Here is an 18,065-nt window from a genome sequence, read left to right on the forward strand (position 1 = left end):
AGGTTTCCACTCGATCACCTACATCATAGCCCTATTAAATCAGTTTTCCTGGAGAAAAGTCAAAATTGCAAACTCTTTTTCTTTTTGGAACGATAACTGTGGAATATTACAATAAGTTCTTTTTCTGTCGCAACTCCAACCAGCAATCTTCTTCTTAAATAGTAACTTCACTCAGCTGTAATGTATCCCATAATGATAACAGTTCAAAACAATGTACAAATTAGTCTCCCTTGTACTCCAGCTGGGACCTGAGATTACATATAGGAATTAAGTTGCGCATAATAGTCACAGGAACCCCAATCAATCATCGTCCGTATTTTAGACACTTGAGTGGGACATCATGTGACATTGCAGTGATATTAGTTTTTCGTGTGTGTTTGAATATTACTTGTTTCAGTTTTCCAGATCTAGTCTTAATGCTACTTTTGTAATATCAAATAAATAGATAGGAATATTGGGAATGAAACGAAAATGTATTTTATGCATCATTTTTGATACAGCTGACACCAGCTGTACCCATCTGCAGCTGTGCTAAGACAAAGAGAAAGGACCTGTCATATGCATCATGCCTTCCTTCAGCTCTCCCCCCTATCTACAATTCTCAGCAAAGCAGAAATCACAATAATCCTCCTGTCTGTTGCTTCAAGAAACCAAAGGATCCATTAATTACACCCAGCAGAGAAACAGAGTAAAAACTTCAGAAAGCAAGGAGACGTCTTGGATTTGCAGATCAGTCACTCACTTTAGCTCTTTGAGGCAGGTTCATCATGGTATCCGGTTTGAAGTCATTCTTGTTTTTTCTGCACAGAACTGCTGTAATGATAATGATGATGACTGTAACCACCGCAATGGGAGCCAGCACCGCTGCAATGATCCACAGGTTGTTCGGTGGGTTCTTCACCACAGCTACAGAAAATTGAAAACCAACATTGGTAAGTTTCACTGTGTAAATTAAAGATGCAAATTGCTTCCAAAAGCGCCTTCAGCTGCCTCCACATACCGATTAGTACAAAAGGATTGCTAGTACCTACTTATGCCTTTATATTTCTTGAGCAAAAATAAAAGAATCAGCAACACTGTTCAATTCGCATACGTGGCAGCAAAAGCTGCCATCAGCTCCCAAGCCATGCTAGATGACATTAGATATCACTCAAATATTCATTTACAGAATAAATCATTTTTTGTAAAGAAGAGATTTAAGTAATACATCCTCTACTTTTCAAAACATAACCAACTTATAGAAAGATAGCATGTGCTGAATGTAATGCACAGAGCTCATGCCTGGTAGCACAGTCTTAACGGCTGTACCAGAGTAAATCAGCTCAGCTTTTTCAAAGACAACAAAGCTAAGCACGCTAACAGTCATTACTGACACCAGCAGGGCAATAACAAAATGCTTCTCTTGTGCTCTAGGAATATTTTGTCATAGTTAAGATCAAAATTAATCCATCATTTCTGAAGGAGAATTGGTAAGGACGGAAAAAGCTATTTGCAGCTATATTAATAATGAGACAAGGAAAAGGATACATTTCAGAAATGGAGTGGCATTTAAATGCTTTTAGATTCCATTTCACCAGAATAAAGTATTTTAGTATGCATGCTCCAACTCGGACTCACGTAAGAGAACCTCCTGTTACATAAACCCGTTACCATTACATTTCTTCCTTGAAAAACACCAGATAATCTCCTTATGATTCTGCATTTTCCTCCAGTGAAACGTATTTTGTGGACTTCCACATGCTTTCTCTATTTATTTTCCTGTGCCACTGTTGGCTAGCATGGATAGGCAATTGTGAGCATATCGATGTAAAATAGCCTTTTCTACTTCCTTGGAGACTAATGCTTTCAAATGTCATTGAGCTTATTAGCTGTCAGAGGCACACAGCGTATTTCAGGATCAGACTGAATGCACACCATAATGCTCTGGCTCTGCAGCAGTTATGAAAGCCAGCTGAAAGTGTGTTTGAAGGCTGAGCCCATTTTCCTTGCATTTCTGCACCCTCTTGCAAAGCCAATGCAGTTTGCTAGGCTGAGCAGGAATAGCACCATTATGTACCTGATAGTAACAGTATGCCTACAGACTGCAAAAAAAACAAGCTGAACCCCAGGATTAAGTAACCTTTCAAGGTTTCCTTCTCAATGAGCTTGTGTAATTCTAAATTAATGAGTCTGAACACATTTTGGGAATGAAAAGGCTGTGGGGAAAGAAGGAGAATCTGAATTTTGTCAGAAAATAATAACGTTAAGCAGAGAGCTGTTCTGTGAGCAGAAAATTATTGAACAAGTACAACTATGATCTGTGGAGGATGCAGAAGAAACAATTACATTGTGACAAATAGGACTAACATTTAGGAGTTCTGGTTTTAAATCCTGAATTCAGTTACTGTCTTCAACGTTACCATCAATAAGTCAATCTGTTGCTTATGCAAATTCAACAGGATTTTGAAGCAAGCTTTCATTTTGCTATAACTCAGTCCCTCATCTATGAAACAGGAACTCTTTTTTTTGTTATTATTCATCTGTCTAGCCCAGACTATGAGCTCCTTGGGGTAGATATCTTCTCTTATTGCATTTTGGTACAGAACCTTTCAATCTGCTGTAACAGAAATTATGAGTAGAAACAAAACGCACATGAAATATTTTCTTTGGAACACAAAGGCTGACTGTGAGCACTGTGTCTGAAAAGAGACAAACTGATTCCTTAATAGAGTATGAAGATAGTTCTACCTCCTACATTTTAAGCATCCTGGTTTTGGAATCTCAGTTACCCAAGGTCATCATTTTCACTTCTGTACATTTTCTTTACAATACTGTATGCACATTTAACTTCCCTGAAAATCTATAGATGAATGAGGCTGCCTTATCAGATCACACAAGTACAAAGTTAAATGATCTGTGGCAGCTGCTACATAATTACCTAAATATCCATAAAAGTAACAAAACTCCAGAGTCGTAAAGCTGCTATACATTCTCTACAGCTGCTATAGCAAAAACAAAGCTGCTAAACATTCTCATTGCAAACAAAATAGTTTAGATTTTAAATACTACGCTTTACGGAGGCAGGAATGGAAATCTGCAATTTTAGTCCCATAAAAGTCAATAACAGAGGATGATCAAATCCAGGATTAGGTACAGTATATAGTTCATTCCCTGGAAATGACACCATACTTCAGCCTTCTAACTCAATCATATGTTTATGGATGATACATCAATTACTTATTATAGTGGCTCCTTCTTTTCCTATCCCCATTACGTGTAATTATTTCAGTATCACTGCTCCTTCAGGCAGAGAGATGGCTGAAAAAAATGGGACTTTCTGGGGCCATTACATCTGCTGTTTAGCCAGTTAGGAGATCGAGTACAGAAACCCACTATAAGTTTAATTCCACCTGGACCAACACCTCAGACAATTGGAGAAATTCAATTAGTTAAAGGCATCAATTCATACAGTAAATTGTTGTTTAAAAAAAAAAAAATTAACAGAGAGAAACTTGAAAAGGACTCTTACGATCAGCTTGAACTTGAATCACATAACCCAGCGTCAGGGCCATCCGCTGGGAGTCAACAGTACTCAAAATTTTGGCAGCTGCGGTGCCCAACAAAGGTTTCCCATTGTATAAAGTATAGTATGTCAGTTCAGCTGGCTCCTTGGGTCCTGGAATTCGTTGGATTTTTACCATCTTTCAGAAAAATAAGAAAATGAGAGAAAGAAATAAACCCCATTTGTATCATATCATTGCAAAGCCAGCAAGTAATCTGAAGGCAGTGCATGCAGACTGTCAGATCTGATATAAGCATAAGCTGAAGGCAAATATTACAAGAGGAGCAGGGTATCCCCTCTACACTACAGTCTATTAGGATTAGTGAGCACTGACTGCCTTCATGAAAATCCTTAAGCGTAATCCTAATGCAAAGAAAAAGCATACAGTAAAAAGGAGAGGTTCAAATGCTTGGACAATACAGTCCTCCATAAAGAGGAAATTCTTAAAATCTGCCCCAGTGTTGAAAACCACGCTTTGCTAACACATTGCAGCTGAAAATTTCCCTCACATTTTACTGCCACATTCACTATTTTTAATCCTGGGCTAGCAATAAGAACTGTGCTTTCTCAGTTTTACTCAGGAAAACACCAGCAGAATTTTAAAATTGAACCTTTTCTTTTCCTGAGAGCAGAGGAAGTGCTAAACACCTCGAATGACAAGAGCGGAAAGGAGTTTTGTGATGCTTCTCTATTACGTAATAAACTATTATACATCATATTTTCATGGAAAACGTTGCAGAAGTTCACACGTTCAGTCTGTAAAAACATACTCCTTTTTCAGATTGTCAGTGAAAAAACATACGGGAAAAAAAGAAAGTGGTCATTTGTTTTTGTGTCTCTCAACAAGCAATTCTTGAAAAAAACAACACATAGCTAAAGGAAAGAGCAAAATCTTGTCATGGATTTCACAAAAGAATTTCCCTTTGAATCCCTCACAACTAGCATCATTTGGCCAAACTAGTGAGAAAGCAAAATAAGAACTTTTCAAACAAAAGAATGGTAAATATTGCCACATAGTAGTAAGATGACTAATAAATTACTCAGGGCTCAGGTGTCTACTTGATAATGTGATCTGTGGACATATGATTTGATGACTAACCTTGTAGAAGAACTGCCACACACATTTTTTCAATAAAAAGGCCAAGTTCTACTCTTACTGAGTTATCCCAATGATAGAAGAACTGAGAAACACCTTTTTTCCACACTTGAAAACAAAAATCAGAACTACTCCTTATGTTGAGAAGGAGACTTCATGCTAAAATACATGTATTGTATCAGTCTTCACAGCAGCCAAAGACAAAATATTTATTAGCACTGATTAGCTAGCTTTTAGGAGATGAGAGGCATGAAAACACGACTGACCTCAGCAAAAGGAACCCATTATTAATGCCCGCGTATTGCATGTGCTCCTTTGGTGCTCATGAAAAGAGACAGGAGCTTTCCCCACACATTGAGGCAACATGCATCCAGACAAAGCTCTTCATGAAGCACATTTAGGTGCAACTGATGTTGGACTGATCACCTGCACAGTGTAGCTGCCCACAGTGGTGGCACGTTTAAAGCGTCTTCCTTGCTGATGGGACATCATGAACAGCGGGGCCAAGCGCTGCTCCATTAATCTCGCAAAGCTCTGATTGTTCAGTCCCAGTAACGCAATATCAACCCCTTGTATAACTGCGGGAATGGGGAAAATCACACATCAGCACATCTTACACAGATAGATTAAACACCACGCAGAGCTGTTTGACAGGGATGTACCGACTCGCTGAAAAGAAAAACTGGGCAGCGTTCACAAGAGTTCTGTCCTCTCAGGGATTCTCTGCTGACACACGATGCGCTTTGTCTCACTCGCTGCACTGTTCTGAGATAATGCCAACCATGCTTCAGAAAATTAAACCTTCTAAAAAAAAAAAAAAAAAAAGTCCAAGCCATTCATTTACCAAAATGGCTCAGAAAAACACCTAATCCATAATCTCCAACACAGAGGTCAGTGAAGAAGTTTGGGAGCTGTCTGGCTTTATGCTTACCAAAGGAACAGCCAGATGCTCCCGCTAGGCAAACAGCAAGGCTTTTTCCACCCAGCAGTTTTGAAATCTGAAGCTGGAGCTCCACACAATTGTTTAAAAATATTTATATTTGGGAGCATTTATCATTGAATAAACATTTCCTAAATGCTAATGAATATAAAATATAAAATAAAATAAAATGCACACTAAACTAAATACACAGAGTTCAAACAAGTGATACAGCATGCTCATTTAGTTCATAAATATGTATGATTTTTCAGTGTTATTTAAAAATTCATCTGGGATCATCATGAGGAGCTTTTTTTTTTTTTAAAAAACATTATTTCCATTGTAGTACCAACAGTATTCCACCACTGTAAGTGCACAAAGGCAAAAAATGGATCATCAGTGGGGGTGCTGCACTTGAGAGGATGATCATCTCTGCATAAATTTATTTTTAACCTGAAAATTACCAGTAGACGTAACAGGCACCAAGTCACACTGGATTTTGGAAGGAGATTACAGAATTTATGCCATTTCATGTCAGGCACCTTTTCCTTCACTCCCCTGAGTATTAAACAATTCCAGCTACAGGCACACTGATAAGAAGGCTGCTGGATCTAGTGACTCAAAGGTATCTGGGAAAAAGGGTCTCTCTCTCTCTTGCTCACTCAGCACTTCTTAAGTCAAAATATATCTGAAGGGGAACTTGATACCAGTGAAACGACCTTTTTTTTCTATAAACAATATGTTATGCATTTAAAATTTCAGGTGGAAAAAATGCAAAAGGTCCCAGGCTGGGTCAGCAGATTCTAGCACGCTTCCTTTGGCTTAACAGATCACCTCTTTTTTCTTCTTGGATTTTGTCTGCAAGTCTCTTTTGATTTCAGATTTAAATCCAAGTTGCAGGAAAAAAAAAAAAAACGTGTTTTAATTCTGAAAACAGCTGCTCTTATAAACACTTAAACCCAAAATGGCTAAAATGGCGAAGCAAGTGCTGAACACAAGGAAGGTCTCTGCCCAAGATGACAAATCACAGTTGTGTCCAAGAGTAACTTTGGATACATTTGTCCAGTTGAATGCAACAGGAGTGTTCAGTGGGCAGCCACTTATTTTTATACAAAATCACTGTGTATAAAAGACACTGTAGATGTATTACTACAACTGAGTACTAAAAGTTATTCTCCCAAACACGTGGAAGACAGAAGAAGATTAAGAAGTACCTGTGATCACCCAGTAGTCTCTAGTTGACTCTGAGACATCGAGGTTGGGATATTCCAAAGCTTTAAAACAAAAGTCAAAGTTATTTCATAATATTTCAACACCTCACACATTTTATGTCCCTGAACAACACAGCCAGACATCAAAAACTAGCATTGGTCTTTTCCATAAAGATAATTACATGACTGCTCAACTGAGGAAGAAGATCTAGAGACATAAATTCCAGGATTACAGTTTCTTTTCCATCTGAAAAAGGACACGAAATGTGAACTGTAAAGGTGCTGCTGCACAACACAGAATATATCTTCTGCTGCCAGAATATTTGCTAGTGAACTTTCTGTGGGTAAAACCAAGGATTACCTATGATTAAAGATGATATATGATAAGTATATCTCCATGCTATATACATCTCTGCCACTTTCTCTACATGAGTAATCCTCCAGGAATGTAAGAGAACTTTCCATGGTCATTCTGTGATTCAATCCTTAAGTCAAACCACAATTTAAATATAAAATATTATTAATTAAAACACACGAACGTCAGCTTCCATTAACCAGAATACAGTTCCACATGAACTACAAACACGATTAACAAAACTGTGAAAATGGCTTAGAGTAGGCTATAGGCACACTGAAACCACAACACACTGCAGCATTTAAGGTATTACTACCACATGTGCTTACAGCTGTGAGAAACTGATGTCTGCTATTTTGGTGCTTTTTGTTATGTTTTGCATCTCAAAAGCGCACTAGGCTGTGAAGCTCAACACACTGCTAATTCTTTATGCACACCAGCTTTATCTCAATAGATTTATGCAAGGTGGAAACTCCAAGTAATAATGCTTTATTTCAGAAGATATCACTGCTTCCCACATTGATACGCTGCCAATAAGTTACCTTGATTTTTAAACTCCACAGTGGTTTGAAATAGTAAACACTGTACAATATCTGATCATGAACAGTAACTGCTTCTAAGAAGAAATTTCATTGTATGTCCTGAGCTGCCCATTTCCACGACAGACCGCAAGGGCTCTGGAAGAGCTGCAGAGTCCAGGTGGAAACAGTGTGCTCTGAACGTGACAGCAACATTTCTCTGATAAACTGAAACCACTGCACTGTCACACAAATAAGCACAACACACTTGTCAATGCAAACATTTCCACAACGCGTGCCATCAGTCTGAAGCCATAAATTCTATGCACACATTAAGAGCACGCATTTGCTGTATCCCTCCTGTGCAGGGAATAAAACCAAGAACTCCAGAATGAAATATAAGCCATTACTTGTTAAAGGAGCACTTGCTATAGACTCAGTTGGGTCAGTTCATCACATCCAAGGACTGGCAGAGACGTGACAAATGTCTTCTACAGCTGCTGACTATCAAGCATATGCCTGCACTGCCTTTTGCAAAAAGCACCAAGTAGTGGAAAGTCTGATTTAAATTGAAACTACATCTGTTGGTACAGCAGAACTCATCACTGGGTGTTTTCACCTAGCCATCTGGTTGCAAATATTTGATGTGGATAAGTAATGTCTTAGGATTAACGTACGTTCCTTTTTCAAACTTTTGCATGACCAGCTAGCTGTAATTCCCACCCTGTTCACTCTGTAGAGGGATCACATACACCACATACTTGTTTGTTGGGCAAGTACCTGATGAAAACCTGCATGAGATGATTACGGTTGGGCTCTTTGTTAAGAAGATATACTTGCCAAAAAGGTAACTTGCACCTTTCCCCAGTGCTTGTTTTTCAGTAATCTGGTTCTAGTTCTTCCCAGAATCATAAAATAAACAAGGACCTTATTAATTTTATTTGAAGCTACCAATCTATTCAGTTGAGTATTCTGATGCTAAATACATGTTTGGCTAGTGCTTGCAAAATGAAAAGTTACAAACTACTCCAGCAATGTTACAGCATTATCAATGACTTTGATGGCTACCAGAAGCCTAACCAGAACTTTAGGGGTATTTGAGCACAGCAGATCAGATTTATTAAGTATCGCATGAAGGCACTTTACCTAATGCTGAGATCAGCTGAAACATGCCCTTACTTAACCAAGCACCACTACCATGCACAATTGTACCTATTAGGTTTATTTACTCTCACTTCCAGTGAGCACCAATATCTTCCAGTACATGGATAACCTGTCACTACAGCAAGCTTAATTACACAGACTGCATTTACAAAACAGATTAAACAAAAATCCACATTATGAGATGTCCCATCTCTTTATTCTTTCTAGAGAAATTAGCAAAGTCAGAGGTCATATATACCATGCAGGCTGTATGATACAACTTCATCTAACTCTGTACCTCTGATTCTTCACACTTGGGAAATGCAAGTGAATTATTGACACAACATCATAAACTGAGTAAGAAGCTCAGCAGATACCTAACGACTTTCAGAAAAGAGGTATGTTGGTAGAGCTCACCCACTAAACAAATGTGGTGGCATGCTACTGAGTCATGCACCCGGACGAAGCACTGAGGGCTCAGTCTTCCACATAGCAAAGGGCTATGCTGAGGATAAACTTTACACGTTGGACTGTGTTACTCTGAAATAGCAAACTGAGGAGATTTTTATTTTATATGCTATTTAACTTTGCCTGGAACTCAGCAGAGGCTTTTTTTTTTTTTTTCTTCTATACACAACTGAAGTAGAGACTGATTCCCCCCTTCCAAAAAAAAAAAAACAAAAAAAAACCCACAACTTTTAAGTTCCCACCCACTTCATTCTTCTTCTTAAGTTTAAAACAACAAAGTTATCATCAAAATAACGTATGATCTGCAAGCATCAAGCTGAAGGTATTTTGCAATAGGAAAGCTTGGTAGTGGTTGATCCTACAGGTGTTTGCTGAGAAGCACATACTTACACTCTGCAATGGTGAGAGGTGGGTAGGTTAGATAGAAACCCACCAGCTCAGCTGACAGCTGATTAAGAAGGTTGCTGGAAATCGTGCCATTTAAAGTTGTGCTTCGATTGTTGACTACATAAAACAGAGTGACAGCTTGAGAGACTTTGGAGGTATTCAAAATCTGAAAAAGAGGTGAAGAAATAATGAGTAGTCTCGTTCCACTTCAGTAAAAAATAATAAAAAAATACAGCAAAGAATCACTGGAGCAGGCAGAAAGGGTGCCTGAATATTCAGTAAAAATATAAAGCTGGAAAAATTACCTTATCCTTCATCTATATTTGAATTTCAAAACAGCAGTCTTTCTATAAATCTTGTATTTATAAGTTTACTTCTGATAAACAAAACTATCTCATTTCAGAGGAAGGCATAAACTTACTGCCACACTGACTGACAAAGACATTAAGTTGAAATATATTGTATTGAAATACAAGTACACGCATAACAAATAATAACCCAGAAACTTCAGCAACAAGCACTGGCAAAGCGGGCAATGCTGTACCTGAACTGTTAGGTTGTTGCTGGTGTTCCAGACCTTTCTTTCAGCATCTTGAAATGCTCTCTGTAACCTTTGCTCCATCGTCTGAACAAATCTGCATGACTGTATATTATCTGTTTGACTTACAAACTGCAGCTCTGGAAAAGTAACAGTGCATTTCTGTGAAGACCAAATATGCTTAGTTGCATAGCCTCTGTGATGCCCAACTGCAACATGGTCAGCATACAAGTTAAGCAGGTGAATAGTGCCACATAAGATCATTTTATATCATTTAAGCATGGCACTGATGCATAAAATGGTAAGACCAGCACACTGCATGTTTACTCAAAGCTGGGAAGTAAGTGTACCAAAACAGAAGTTACACTCTAAAATCTTGCAAGCCATTGGCTTTTACAAGATACAATAAGTTCTAATATCAATTCTCATTCTGTTTGTGCTAGGAATATATATTTAATGTATGTGTACATAAATACATAAAGAACATATAAGAAGTCTCTTAGTAATTGAAATTGTTGTTTTACAGAGCTGAGGCAGTGATTTCGGAAGGCAGCACTCCTCCTAAACTAACAGCAGTCTTGCTGGCATTATCACCATGTAGATGAAATCAAAGCACAGGCTGTCTTGCTGTTTCTTGTTGTGGTGTAGCACTGGAGACTGGGGAGGAAGCAAGACAGCACAGGGACAGACAAACATCACCCCTCTGCACGGGACCTCTAACAAAACACACGACTGTCAACCGAAGCCGGCCATCACTCACCTGTCTTCAGCTGGAAGTGGTACGCAGGAAGTGGCTTCCATGGCATTGCCAGGGCCACAATGGACTGAAGACTCAGAACGTGTTGCTTTAAGTCTGCTGTGGCATTGCTAATACCATAGGCAATTAGTCTTTCAATTACAGCAGCTGGTATAAAAACCAGTCTCCCTCGTGTAACATAGTAACCAACTGTGATGTTACTTGATTGCTCCAGGATTTCCACCTAAAGAACACAGGGAAACTATTATTATTATTTTTTAGAAGTTTAAATTTTGATTGCAAATACAACCACTATTTGATGAGACATCTCATTCTGAGTATGGCTCACTTGCAGGGCTCTTGTCTGTACAGGACCAGCACCACATCTGCCATGGGATTCACAGAACTGCTCGGGAAGCTTTAGTTCCAGCCCATGCAACACGTCTTCTCCTTTGAAGGAGTATTGCATTGCCATGACAACTTACATATCTCCAATATAGGTCAAGGCTTCATTCACATATAGGAAAAAGGATATGCTCTCCATTTTGAGCAAAACTACTTCTGCCCCCTTCCTTGACAAGCATACCTCATATAACAGCTTCAGGCTCAGCACAAGGTGCCTAACAGGAGTGGGAATGCGTGTTCTACAGAAAGGTACCCCAGCAACCTGCTCTAATACTCAGCTGCAGAATTTCACGCAGTTTAGCTGGAAAGTGATGAACATGCCTCCCTCATTTATTTGCTCTCTCCTTGCTCAGGATTTTCATCTCTGCGGAATTGAACTTGTCAGACACTCAGTTTTCAGTGGGAATGGACTGAAAGCAATAACATCCCATTTACTAGCTCTGCTTTTGCAATTGATCAAGGCTGAGAACAGCAGCACTTGCCTGACTGCTAACCAGAGTCATTCCTAAACTGCTAGAAAAAAACCCCTGTTAGTTGCAGTTTTCCAGAAGACACCTAGAAGAAAATGCATTTCTCTTCAATTTTTTCAAATAAAATGACAAAGATTTTTGAACAGTCCTTATGTTTTTAGATCCCAGAGCAGGAGTCATCTATGCCTGCTTTCCATAAGAAAAGCTCAACGGTCCTCTTTAAGAGACATTCTGCATTCAGAGCCACCACTTAAACATAGAGCTGCAGCCAGGCAGAACTTTTGATCAGTCTGATTTGAATTTGCATCAAAAAAGGCAATGCCACAGTTAAGAAAACATTGCGCTCTGAGATCCAACACCAAGTACACACAACTGCCCACATGTCAGAACTAATCTGGAGATACTGATGTATTAGGTATGAGTGAGAAAGCAGCCAGGAGGGAAGAACAGAGTCCCATCAACCAACACTGGCATACCTGACACTATCTAGCCTGCTAACTTCCTTTTACTGTCTACCACTCCACAAAGATACCTGCTATTTGTCTTTGACACAGCCAAATCACCCAGATGCATAAAGCCTACAGGCAACACAAATTTGTTTTGTGTTCTGTTTGTAATCTGAATCTGTTTGTAATCGCATATTAGAAATGAGATGCAATAAGATATAAGTGCCAACAGGACAAAAAAAAGTCACCAGGTGCTACTCAGCAAAAAGAAGGCATCTAAATGGGAATAAATATGCCCAAACCTGAAGCTTACAGTAAGGCTGCAGCCACTAACACAAGAGCCACTTAGTTACAAAGGTTTATTATTTGTATCTTCATGCAGCCAAGTCAGGCACGCTTACCTGAGTGCTGACATTTTGGTTGAAAGCTTGTCTCAGCGCCTGGTTAAGCCCTTTTGTCACACTCTCCTTGAAGGATTTGCTGATCATCATCCTCCTTGTGTTCAGAAACAGAACTGCAAAATGGCAAAAACTTCATCTTAGTTTGAGGCATTAATATACTACTGCCTCCTTTTTCAGTTCTTTCGTGTTGGGATAGGGTTGTGGAGATTGCAGAAGAAGGAATCTACGATTTGCAGCAGCTCCAAGACTGGAGCTTAGTCCAGAACAGTTGGGGCTCAGCAGTGTCCCCAAGGTCACCACTGTTCCTGTGACAATAACCCACTGCTCCAGAGCACAGTCAAACCCTTGTGATTCCTTTAGCAACAAGACTTTGCAGTGCTGCCTTTGAGTGAGCTACGATGATGTCTGACTGCCTGCAGCCTTCCCAGAGGACAGGGCTGCTGCTACACAGGGAGGCTCCCGTAAAGGATGACCACTTCATTCCTTCACAACCAGAGCTAAACAAAAAACGAGTTACTTCACTATTACTACTGCTTGCAATTTACCAACTGACTGTACACTTTGTTTACTAACATTTTCAGTAGCTTTTTCTCTTTAATTTGCAGAGTTCTATAGCTGCACTGACATATTTCCAGTCATATTGTATACATGCTACTTCTATCTTTAGAAATAATTATTCCATTCATTATGCTAGAGGTATAAATATTTAGCAGCTAGTAAATCCAGTTATTTCATTGTCCCCCAGTATCACCTAGGATTATATATGCTCATAAATCTTTTTACAATTCTTTGGTTGCGTCTTCCAGATACGCACATTTGCTGGTGCTGCCCTGTGCTACCATAAAGAGTTCATAGGAAGCCTGGGCAAGGGTTCTCTCCAGACCTATTTATTATAGGGCTGTTAAAATTATGGAATAGCAGTCTGTGAAAGATTGCTCTTAGAGCTATAAGATGGTGTTCTGTTCATGCAGTGAGCTCAAAATCCTCTTATTTTGAATTGCACAACTTTAAATACTAGAAGTTATTTTCAAGTGAATCTTTAATGATAGAATTAGGTATTCGTATGAATACTTAATCCAGTTTTTATAGGCAAAGAGGACAAAAGACTGAGGTTACTATAGTATCTGTTTCAGTAACACAGACCCCTTCGCCAAGGAGAAACCAAATCATCACAGCGTGGCTGTGCTTCCACCTATGTGGCTCTGCTAGACCACTGCACTGACTGCTGAACCTCAGCACACCCAGCCTTGCTTCATTTAAAACATTCTTTGTAAAATCTGAGCGACAAAAAAAGTCAGTGCCATTCCTAACCACCACACCCGTTATCTGTCAGTTTCACTAATGCAGTAGCCCAGTCCCTCAGCTAATCACCACTCCTCCACATTCTTTGACACTTGAGTACATTTTGCCTTCGCCACCCGGTGGCCCTCGCAAACAACAGAGAGCCTTTCAGCAAATTCAGCAGCCCCACATACCCGTTTTAACCATTAGGTTCCAGGAGAGCCGGCAATCCAGAGGAGGAGCTGCAGTCATGTTAGCAAAAGCTGATGCTGCTGTTGTTTCTGAAGGAGCAGAAGTGTTTTCCACTCGAGTAGGGGGAAGCCTAGTTGCTTTCGCTGATGCTGTAATAGATGTCAAAGCTGCTGTAATTGTCAGTGGATATGGGGTTGATGTTTTGGTGATTTCTGAGCTTGGGAATTTCTGGCTGTCAGTGACTGTAGTTTTTATCTGCCTTGGTACGTGTGCTGTGGGTGCAGGCGTGGAAGCCACGACACTGCTGCTTTTAGGAGTTATAAACATAGCTGTCATGTCCACAGGTGAGGCAGCTGTGTTTCTTGTTGCAAAAGGAAGATCTGTATGTGCTCCTACTGAACTTAGAACTGAGGTTAATTTTGTGGCAGTGTTATTTTTTGTTAGTGTCAGTACCGGAGTGTTTAAAGCCATCACAGATGGCAAAGGTGTGTTTTCAGTGCCTAGCGACAAGAAGGAAGAAGCTGGCACTGGTGAAGCTGGAGATGATTTTCTTGTTAGTGGTTTTGCTTCTGAAGTTCCTACCGTAGGTATTGCACCAGAAGACACTCCAGATAACACTGTAATGACAGAACGGGTAAAGTTGGTTGTTGAAAAAAAAGCAGAAGTTAGTTGTGTTGGTAATGGATGGACAGAAGTTATGATGACTGACTGCAGAGCACTGATGGAAGGGGTTTGCAAAGGCACACCTGTAGTGGCGTTATTAGATATACTAGTGGAATCTAGACTCTGCCTCACAGCACTTGTGCCCAACTCCTCCACACTTAATATAGCTGGATTTTTATCAGCCACGACCAAATAACCAGAGGACTCTAACCGGCTATCAATAAACTCCAGATTTCCAGAACCTATATCTTCTTCTGTAACAGAACTATGTGAGAGAGCTGAGCTAAAAGGCTTGGTTACAGGAACAGGAGGCTTGGTTGGCAGCGTGCTGCGGGCAGCACCAATTTCATAGCTGGCTGAAAGAGATGAGTTGTCAGGGAGCTGAAAAGCCAACACTGCTGTTGTGTTAAAGGTTTTTGCCAGTAAAGTCATCTTTCCAGCACCAGTTGTTTGCGATTCTAGAGAGCTGGGAAAAGCACCTGTATCATTAACATGAGGCACGTGCAAACGGAGCATTGCTTCATACTGTGCACTGATATCAATGTCCCCAGTGGTGAAGAAATTAATCATGTTTTCAGCTGTGTTTCCATTCTTCTTCTGCAAGCTGGCAGGAATTATGGTAGTAAGGGATGGATGCAGGACAGGAGATGTTTTCAGTGCAAATGCATCTATAACAAGTTCTGGAAAACTGTCTAGCTTTGCTCCAGTGACAGGTAAGTGCAAAGCATTGTGACCAGACACTGTGTGCATGTACTTTGCTGAAGGGGCAAAGAAAAGTGGCTGATTATTTGTTCTCATTTTCTTTTGCAGACCTGAAGCTACTGAAAACAGCGAATGATACTCAGTTGCTGACGTAGAAGTACTCAGAGGAACTTCTCTTACTGCCGCTTTTACTGAATTTTTTACCAGAGAAATGCTAGTGTCAGCTGAGGACAAAGACACTGTGTTAGTCCACACAGAAGATGAAACTGCGAGTTTGGGAGAGCTGACTGGAGCTATATTGCTTTCAGAGGCTGCACTTGAAATCCTAGAGAAACCTGAGCCGTGGCTGTCACTCACTGTTGTCATGGAAACAAAGGATCGCAGGGTAGTCCGTGCTGGAGGCACAGAGACTAACTGTTCTGCATCAACTGAACGTGAAGTCCAACCCGAGGTAAACCGAGGCTGAGTCAAGGTTCTTGGCGGTGAATAGCCTCCATGTGGGGTTACAACAGTGGGTACTCCCATACTTCTGTCTTCATCTGCAGTTCTGTCTGCATCAACAGATGGAAGATGCACAGTTCCAGAGATACCTGTAGTAGCAGATGTACTCGTAACAGCAAGCTCAGGATTTGAAAGTCCTGTAATAGCAGCAAGACCAGGAGCAGCCATTCCCGTTTCCAAAGCAGTTCCTGATAGCTTTAACTCTCCGGAGAGTTTGCTGACATGGATATCTGGAGAAACTTCGGAAAGCTGAGAGCCATAAGGCAGAACAAAATGAGGGTTAGAGTCTGTGGATATTTTTGCTGTCACCCATCTTGTCAAAAACTGTTGAGTTGTTCTCGCCACAGGAGAGCCATCAGAATATGGGACGGTTTGTGACGAAGCAATAGGCAACAGCGTGCCATTTGCTTCATGAGCTCCATTAGTGAGGTCTTCTGTCAAAGTCCTGTTCAGAAATACCACTGAGTGCGGCAAGAAAACGGCCAAAGGGATTTGCAAAATACCCTTGTTGGCTGTTGCTGTGCTTAGACTGTTTGCATGTGCTATCTTAGCAGAGGTAAGCTCATTTGTCTCAGTTAGCAAAGGAGGCATTGTGCTTGCTGAAGAGGAGTGTGTTGCATTTCTAAAAAGAAAATCTGTTTCACTTCTAAATGCTGGTACTGGCAGCACTGCACTGTGAGCGTGCTTTGCATCTGGAATAAATGATTTTGGCAACAAAAGGGAAGACGTGCTCTCTGTTGAGCTGGAGACCTCAGCCAGGCTCTCGGAAGCTGATGACATGAAAGGTGCAGTGATAGAGCCTGTAGTGCAATTACTAAGTGCTGTGGAAGACTGATGATGACTCATCTGAGGCATTTTATGTGGAGTACCCACAGGATGGAAGAATAACGCTGGAACCTCTGCTTTATTCTGAAAAACTGGTGGAGACAGAGGAGTAACATCATCACTTCCGCCCATCAACAGAGGCTTAAATGACTGACTGTTGGGTTTCACTCCAGTAGAAGCTACATTACGCATGCTTTCATTCAGAAACTGTAACATGCTTCTGGAAGTTACTGGCATAGAAAGCTGATGTAGTATTTTTGACACAGGAGTATTAGAGTATTCTGATAAAAAAGAGGTCCTTCCTGAAGGAAACTCTTTTCCCACTATATTGGTGGGATGCACTGTTGATCCAGAGAGATTGAAAGACATGGTGCCCGTCAAAAACTCAGGACCCTTTCTTTGATTCACCATACTGGAACTTACATCACTGACCACACTTAAAGGACTATTTCTGCTTTCACTAACCTGAGAGTTGGTCGAATCTGTGCTGAAGGAACTTTCAGGCTCTGCAGACAGAGGAACTCTGAAGGCCAGTACAGCTGATTTAGAAAAATTAATGGTATGAGGTGACTGTTTTGCCAATGAAGAAAACAATGGAGATGGAACAGCAGCAAGCATGTCTGGTCCTGATGTGCTTTCTTTTGAAATGGAAGGTGTTTCTAATGGTGTTAGCTGAAATGGCACAGCTGTACTCAAATGTGTCACTGATGGTATAGTGGATAATGTGGCAAACATACCGAGTTGAGGCAAACCTGATTCCCCAGCTGTTTCATCTGGATCTTGAGATGACAACCTCAGGGGTGACTCAGCAGAAACTTCAGCAGGTTCTTGGGATGCACTACTTCCACTGCCTTGATAAAGGGTGGGAGACAGGTTTGTTTGATCCAAAGTTCGTGTATGTGTGCCAGTCAGTGTTGTTTTTATCATCTGAAGCAAATTTGCATTCTCCAAAGTCTGTCCCATAGAAATATCAGCAACAGAGGAAGTCTTAGTTTCTGTGGAAGGCCATGTTGGTGATAGTATAGTTCTCCAGTTAGGAAAAGATTCTGTAGAAGGAGCAATGTTGACAAGCTGTTGCCTGATACCTGTAAAATAATGAATAAAATGGATATGCAGTTCTGCAAAAGGAAAAGTTGCTGTTACCTGGTTGCAAGAAATAACAGTACAAAATGCATTATGTTTACTAAGTGCACTGATTCTTGTCTTTAGAGAACAAACATCTGAAGAATGATAAAAAAAGTGAAAGGTTCAAAGTGACAGACTATAA

At 40.3% G+C, this 18,065-nt stretch overlaps 1 protein-coding gene across 8 annotated transcripts in view; it reads right to left on the bottom strand.

The window, feature by feature from the left end:
• The window catches only part of KIAA1549L (KIAA1549 like), a 107,107-nt gene that overhangs the window by 49,541 nt on the left and 39,501 nt on the right, over positions 1 to 18,065 (bottom strand). For 5 of the 8 annotated variants that reach the window (XM_048948346.1, XM_048948348.1, XM_048948344.1 and 2 more), the window contains exons 2-10: positions 14,110 to 17,883; positions 12,635 to 12,747; positions 10,937 to 11,156; positions 10,183 to 10,316; positions 9,642 to 9,804; positions 6,771 to 6,830; positions 5,064 to 5,215; positions 3,509 to 3,680; positions 743 to 906 (exon numbers count right to left, since the gene is read on the bottom strand). In XM_048948346.1, the coding sequence (XP_048804303.1) occupies positions 743 to 906; positions 3,509 to 3,680; positions 5,064 to 5,215; positions 6,771 to 6,830; positions 9,642 to 9,804; positions 10,183 to 10,316; positions 10,937 to 11,156; positions 12,635 to 12,747; positions 14,110 to 17,883 (4,952 nt within the window). The remainder of the gene's footprint in view (positions 1 to 742; positions 907 to 3,508; positions 3,681 to 5,063; positions 5,216 to 6,770; positions 6,831 to 9,641; positions 9,805 to 10,182; positions 10,317 to 10,936; positions 11,157 to 12,634; positions 12,748 to 14,109; positions 17,884 to 18,065) is intronic. The other 3 variants (XM_048948351.1, XM_048948352.1, XM_048948349.1) reach the window with 3 other exon arrangements.

The sequence above is a fragment of the Lagopus muta genome, chromosome 6 (genome assembly GCF_023343835.1).
Source record: "Lagopus muta isolate bLagMut1 chromosome 6, bLagMut1 primary, whole genome shotgun sequence".
Classification (NCBI taxonomy): domain Eukaryota; kingdom Metazoa; phylum Chordata; class Aves; order Galliformes; family Phasianidae; genus Lagopus; species Lagopus muta.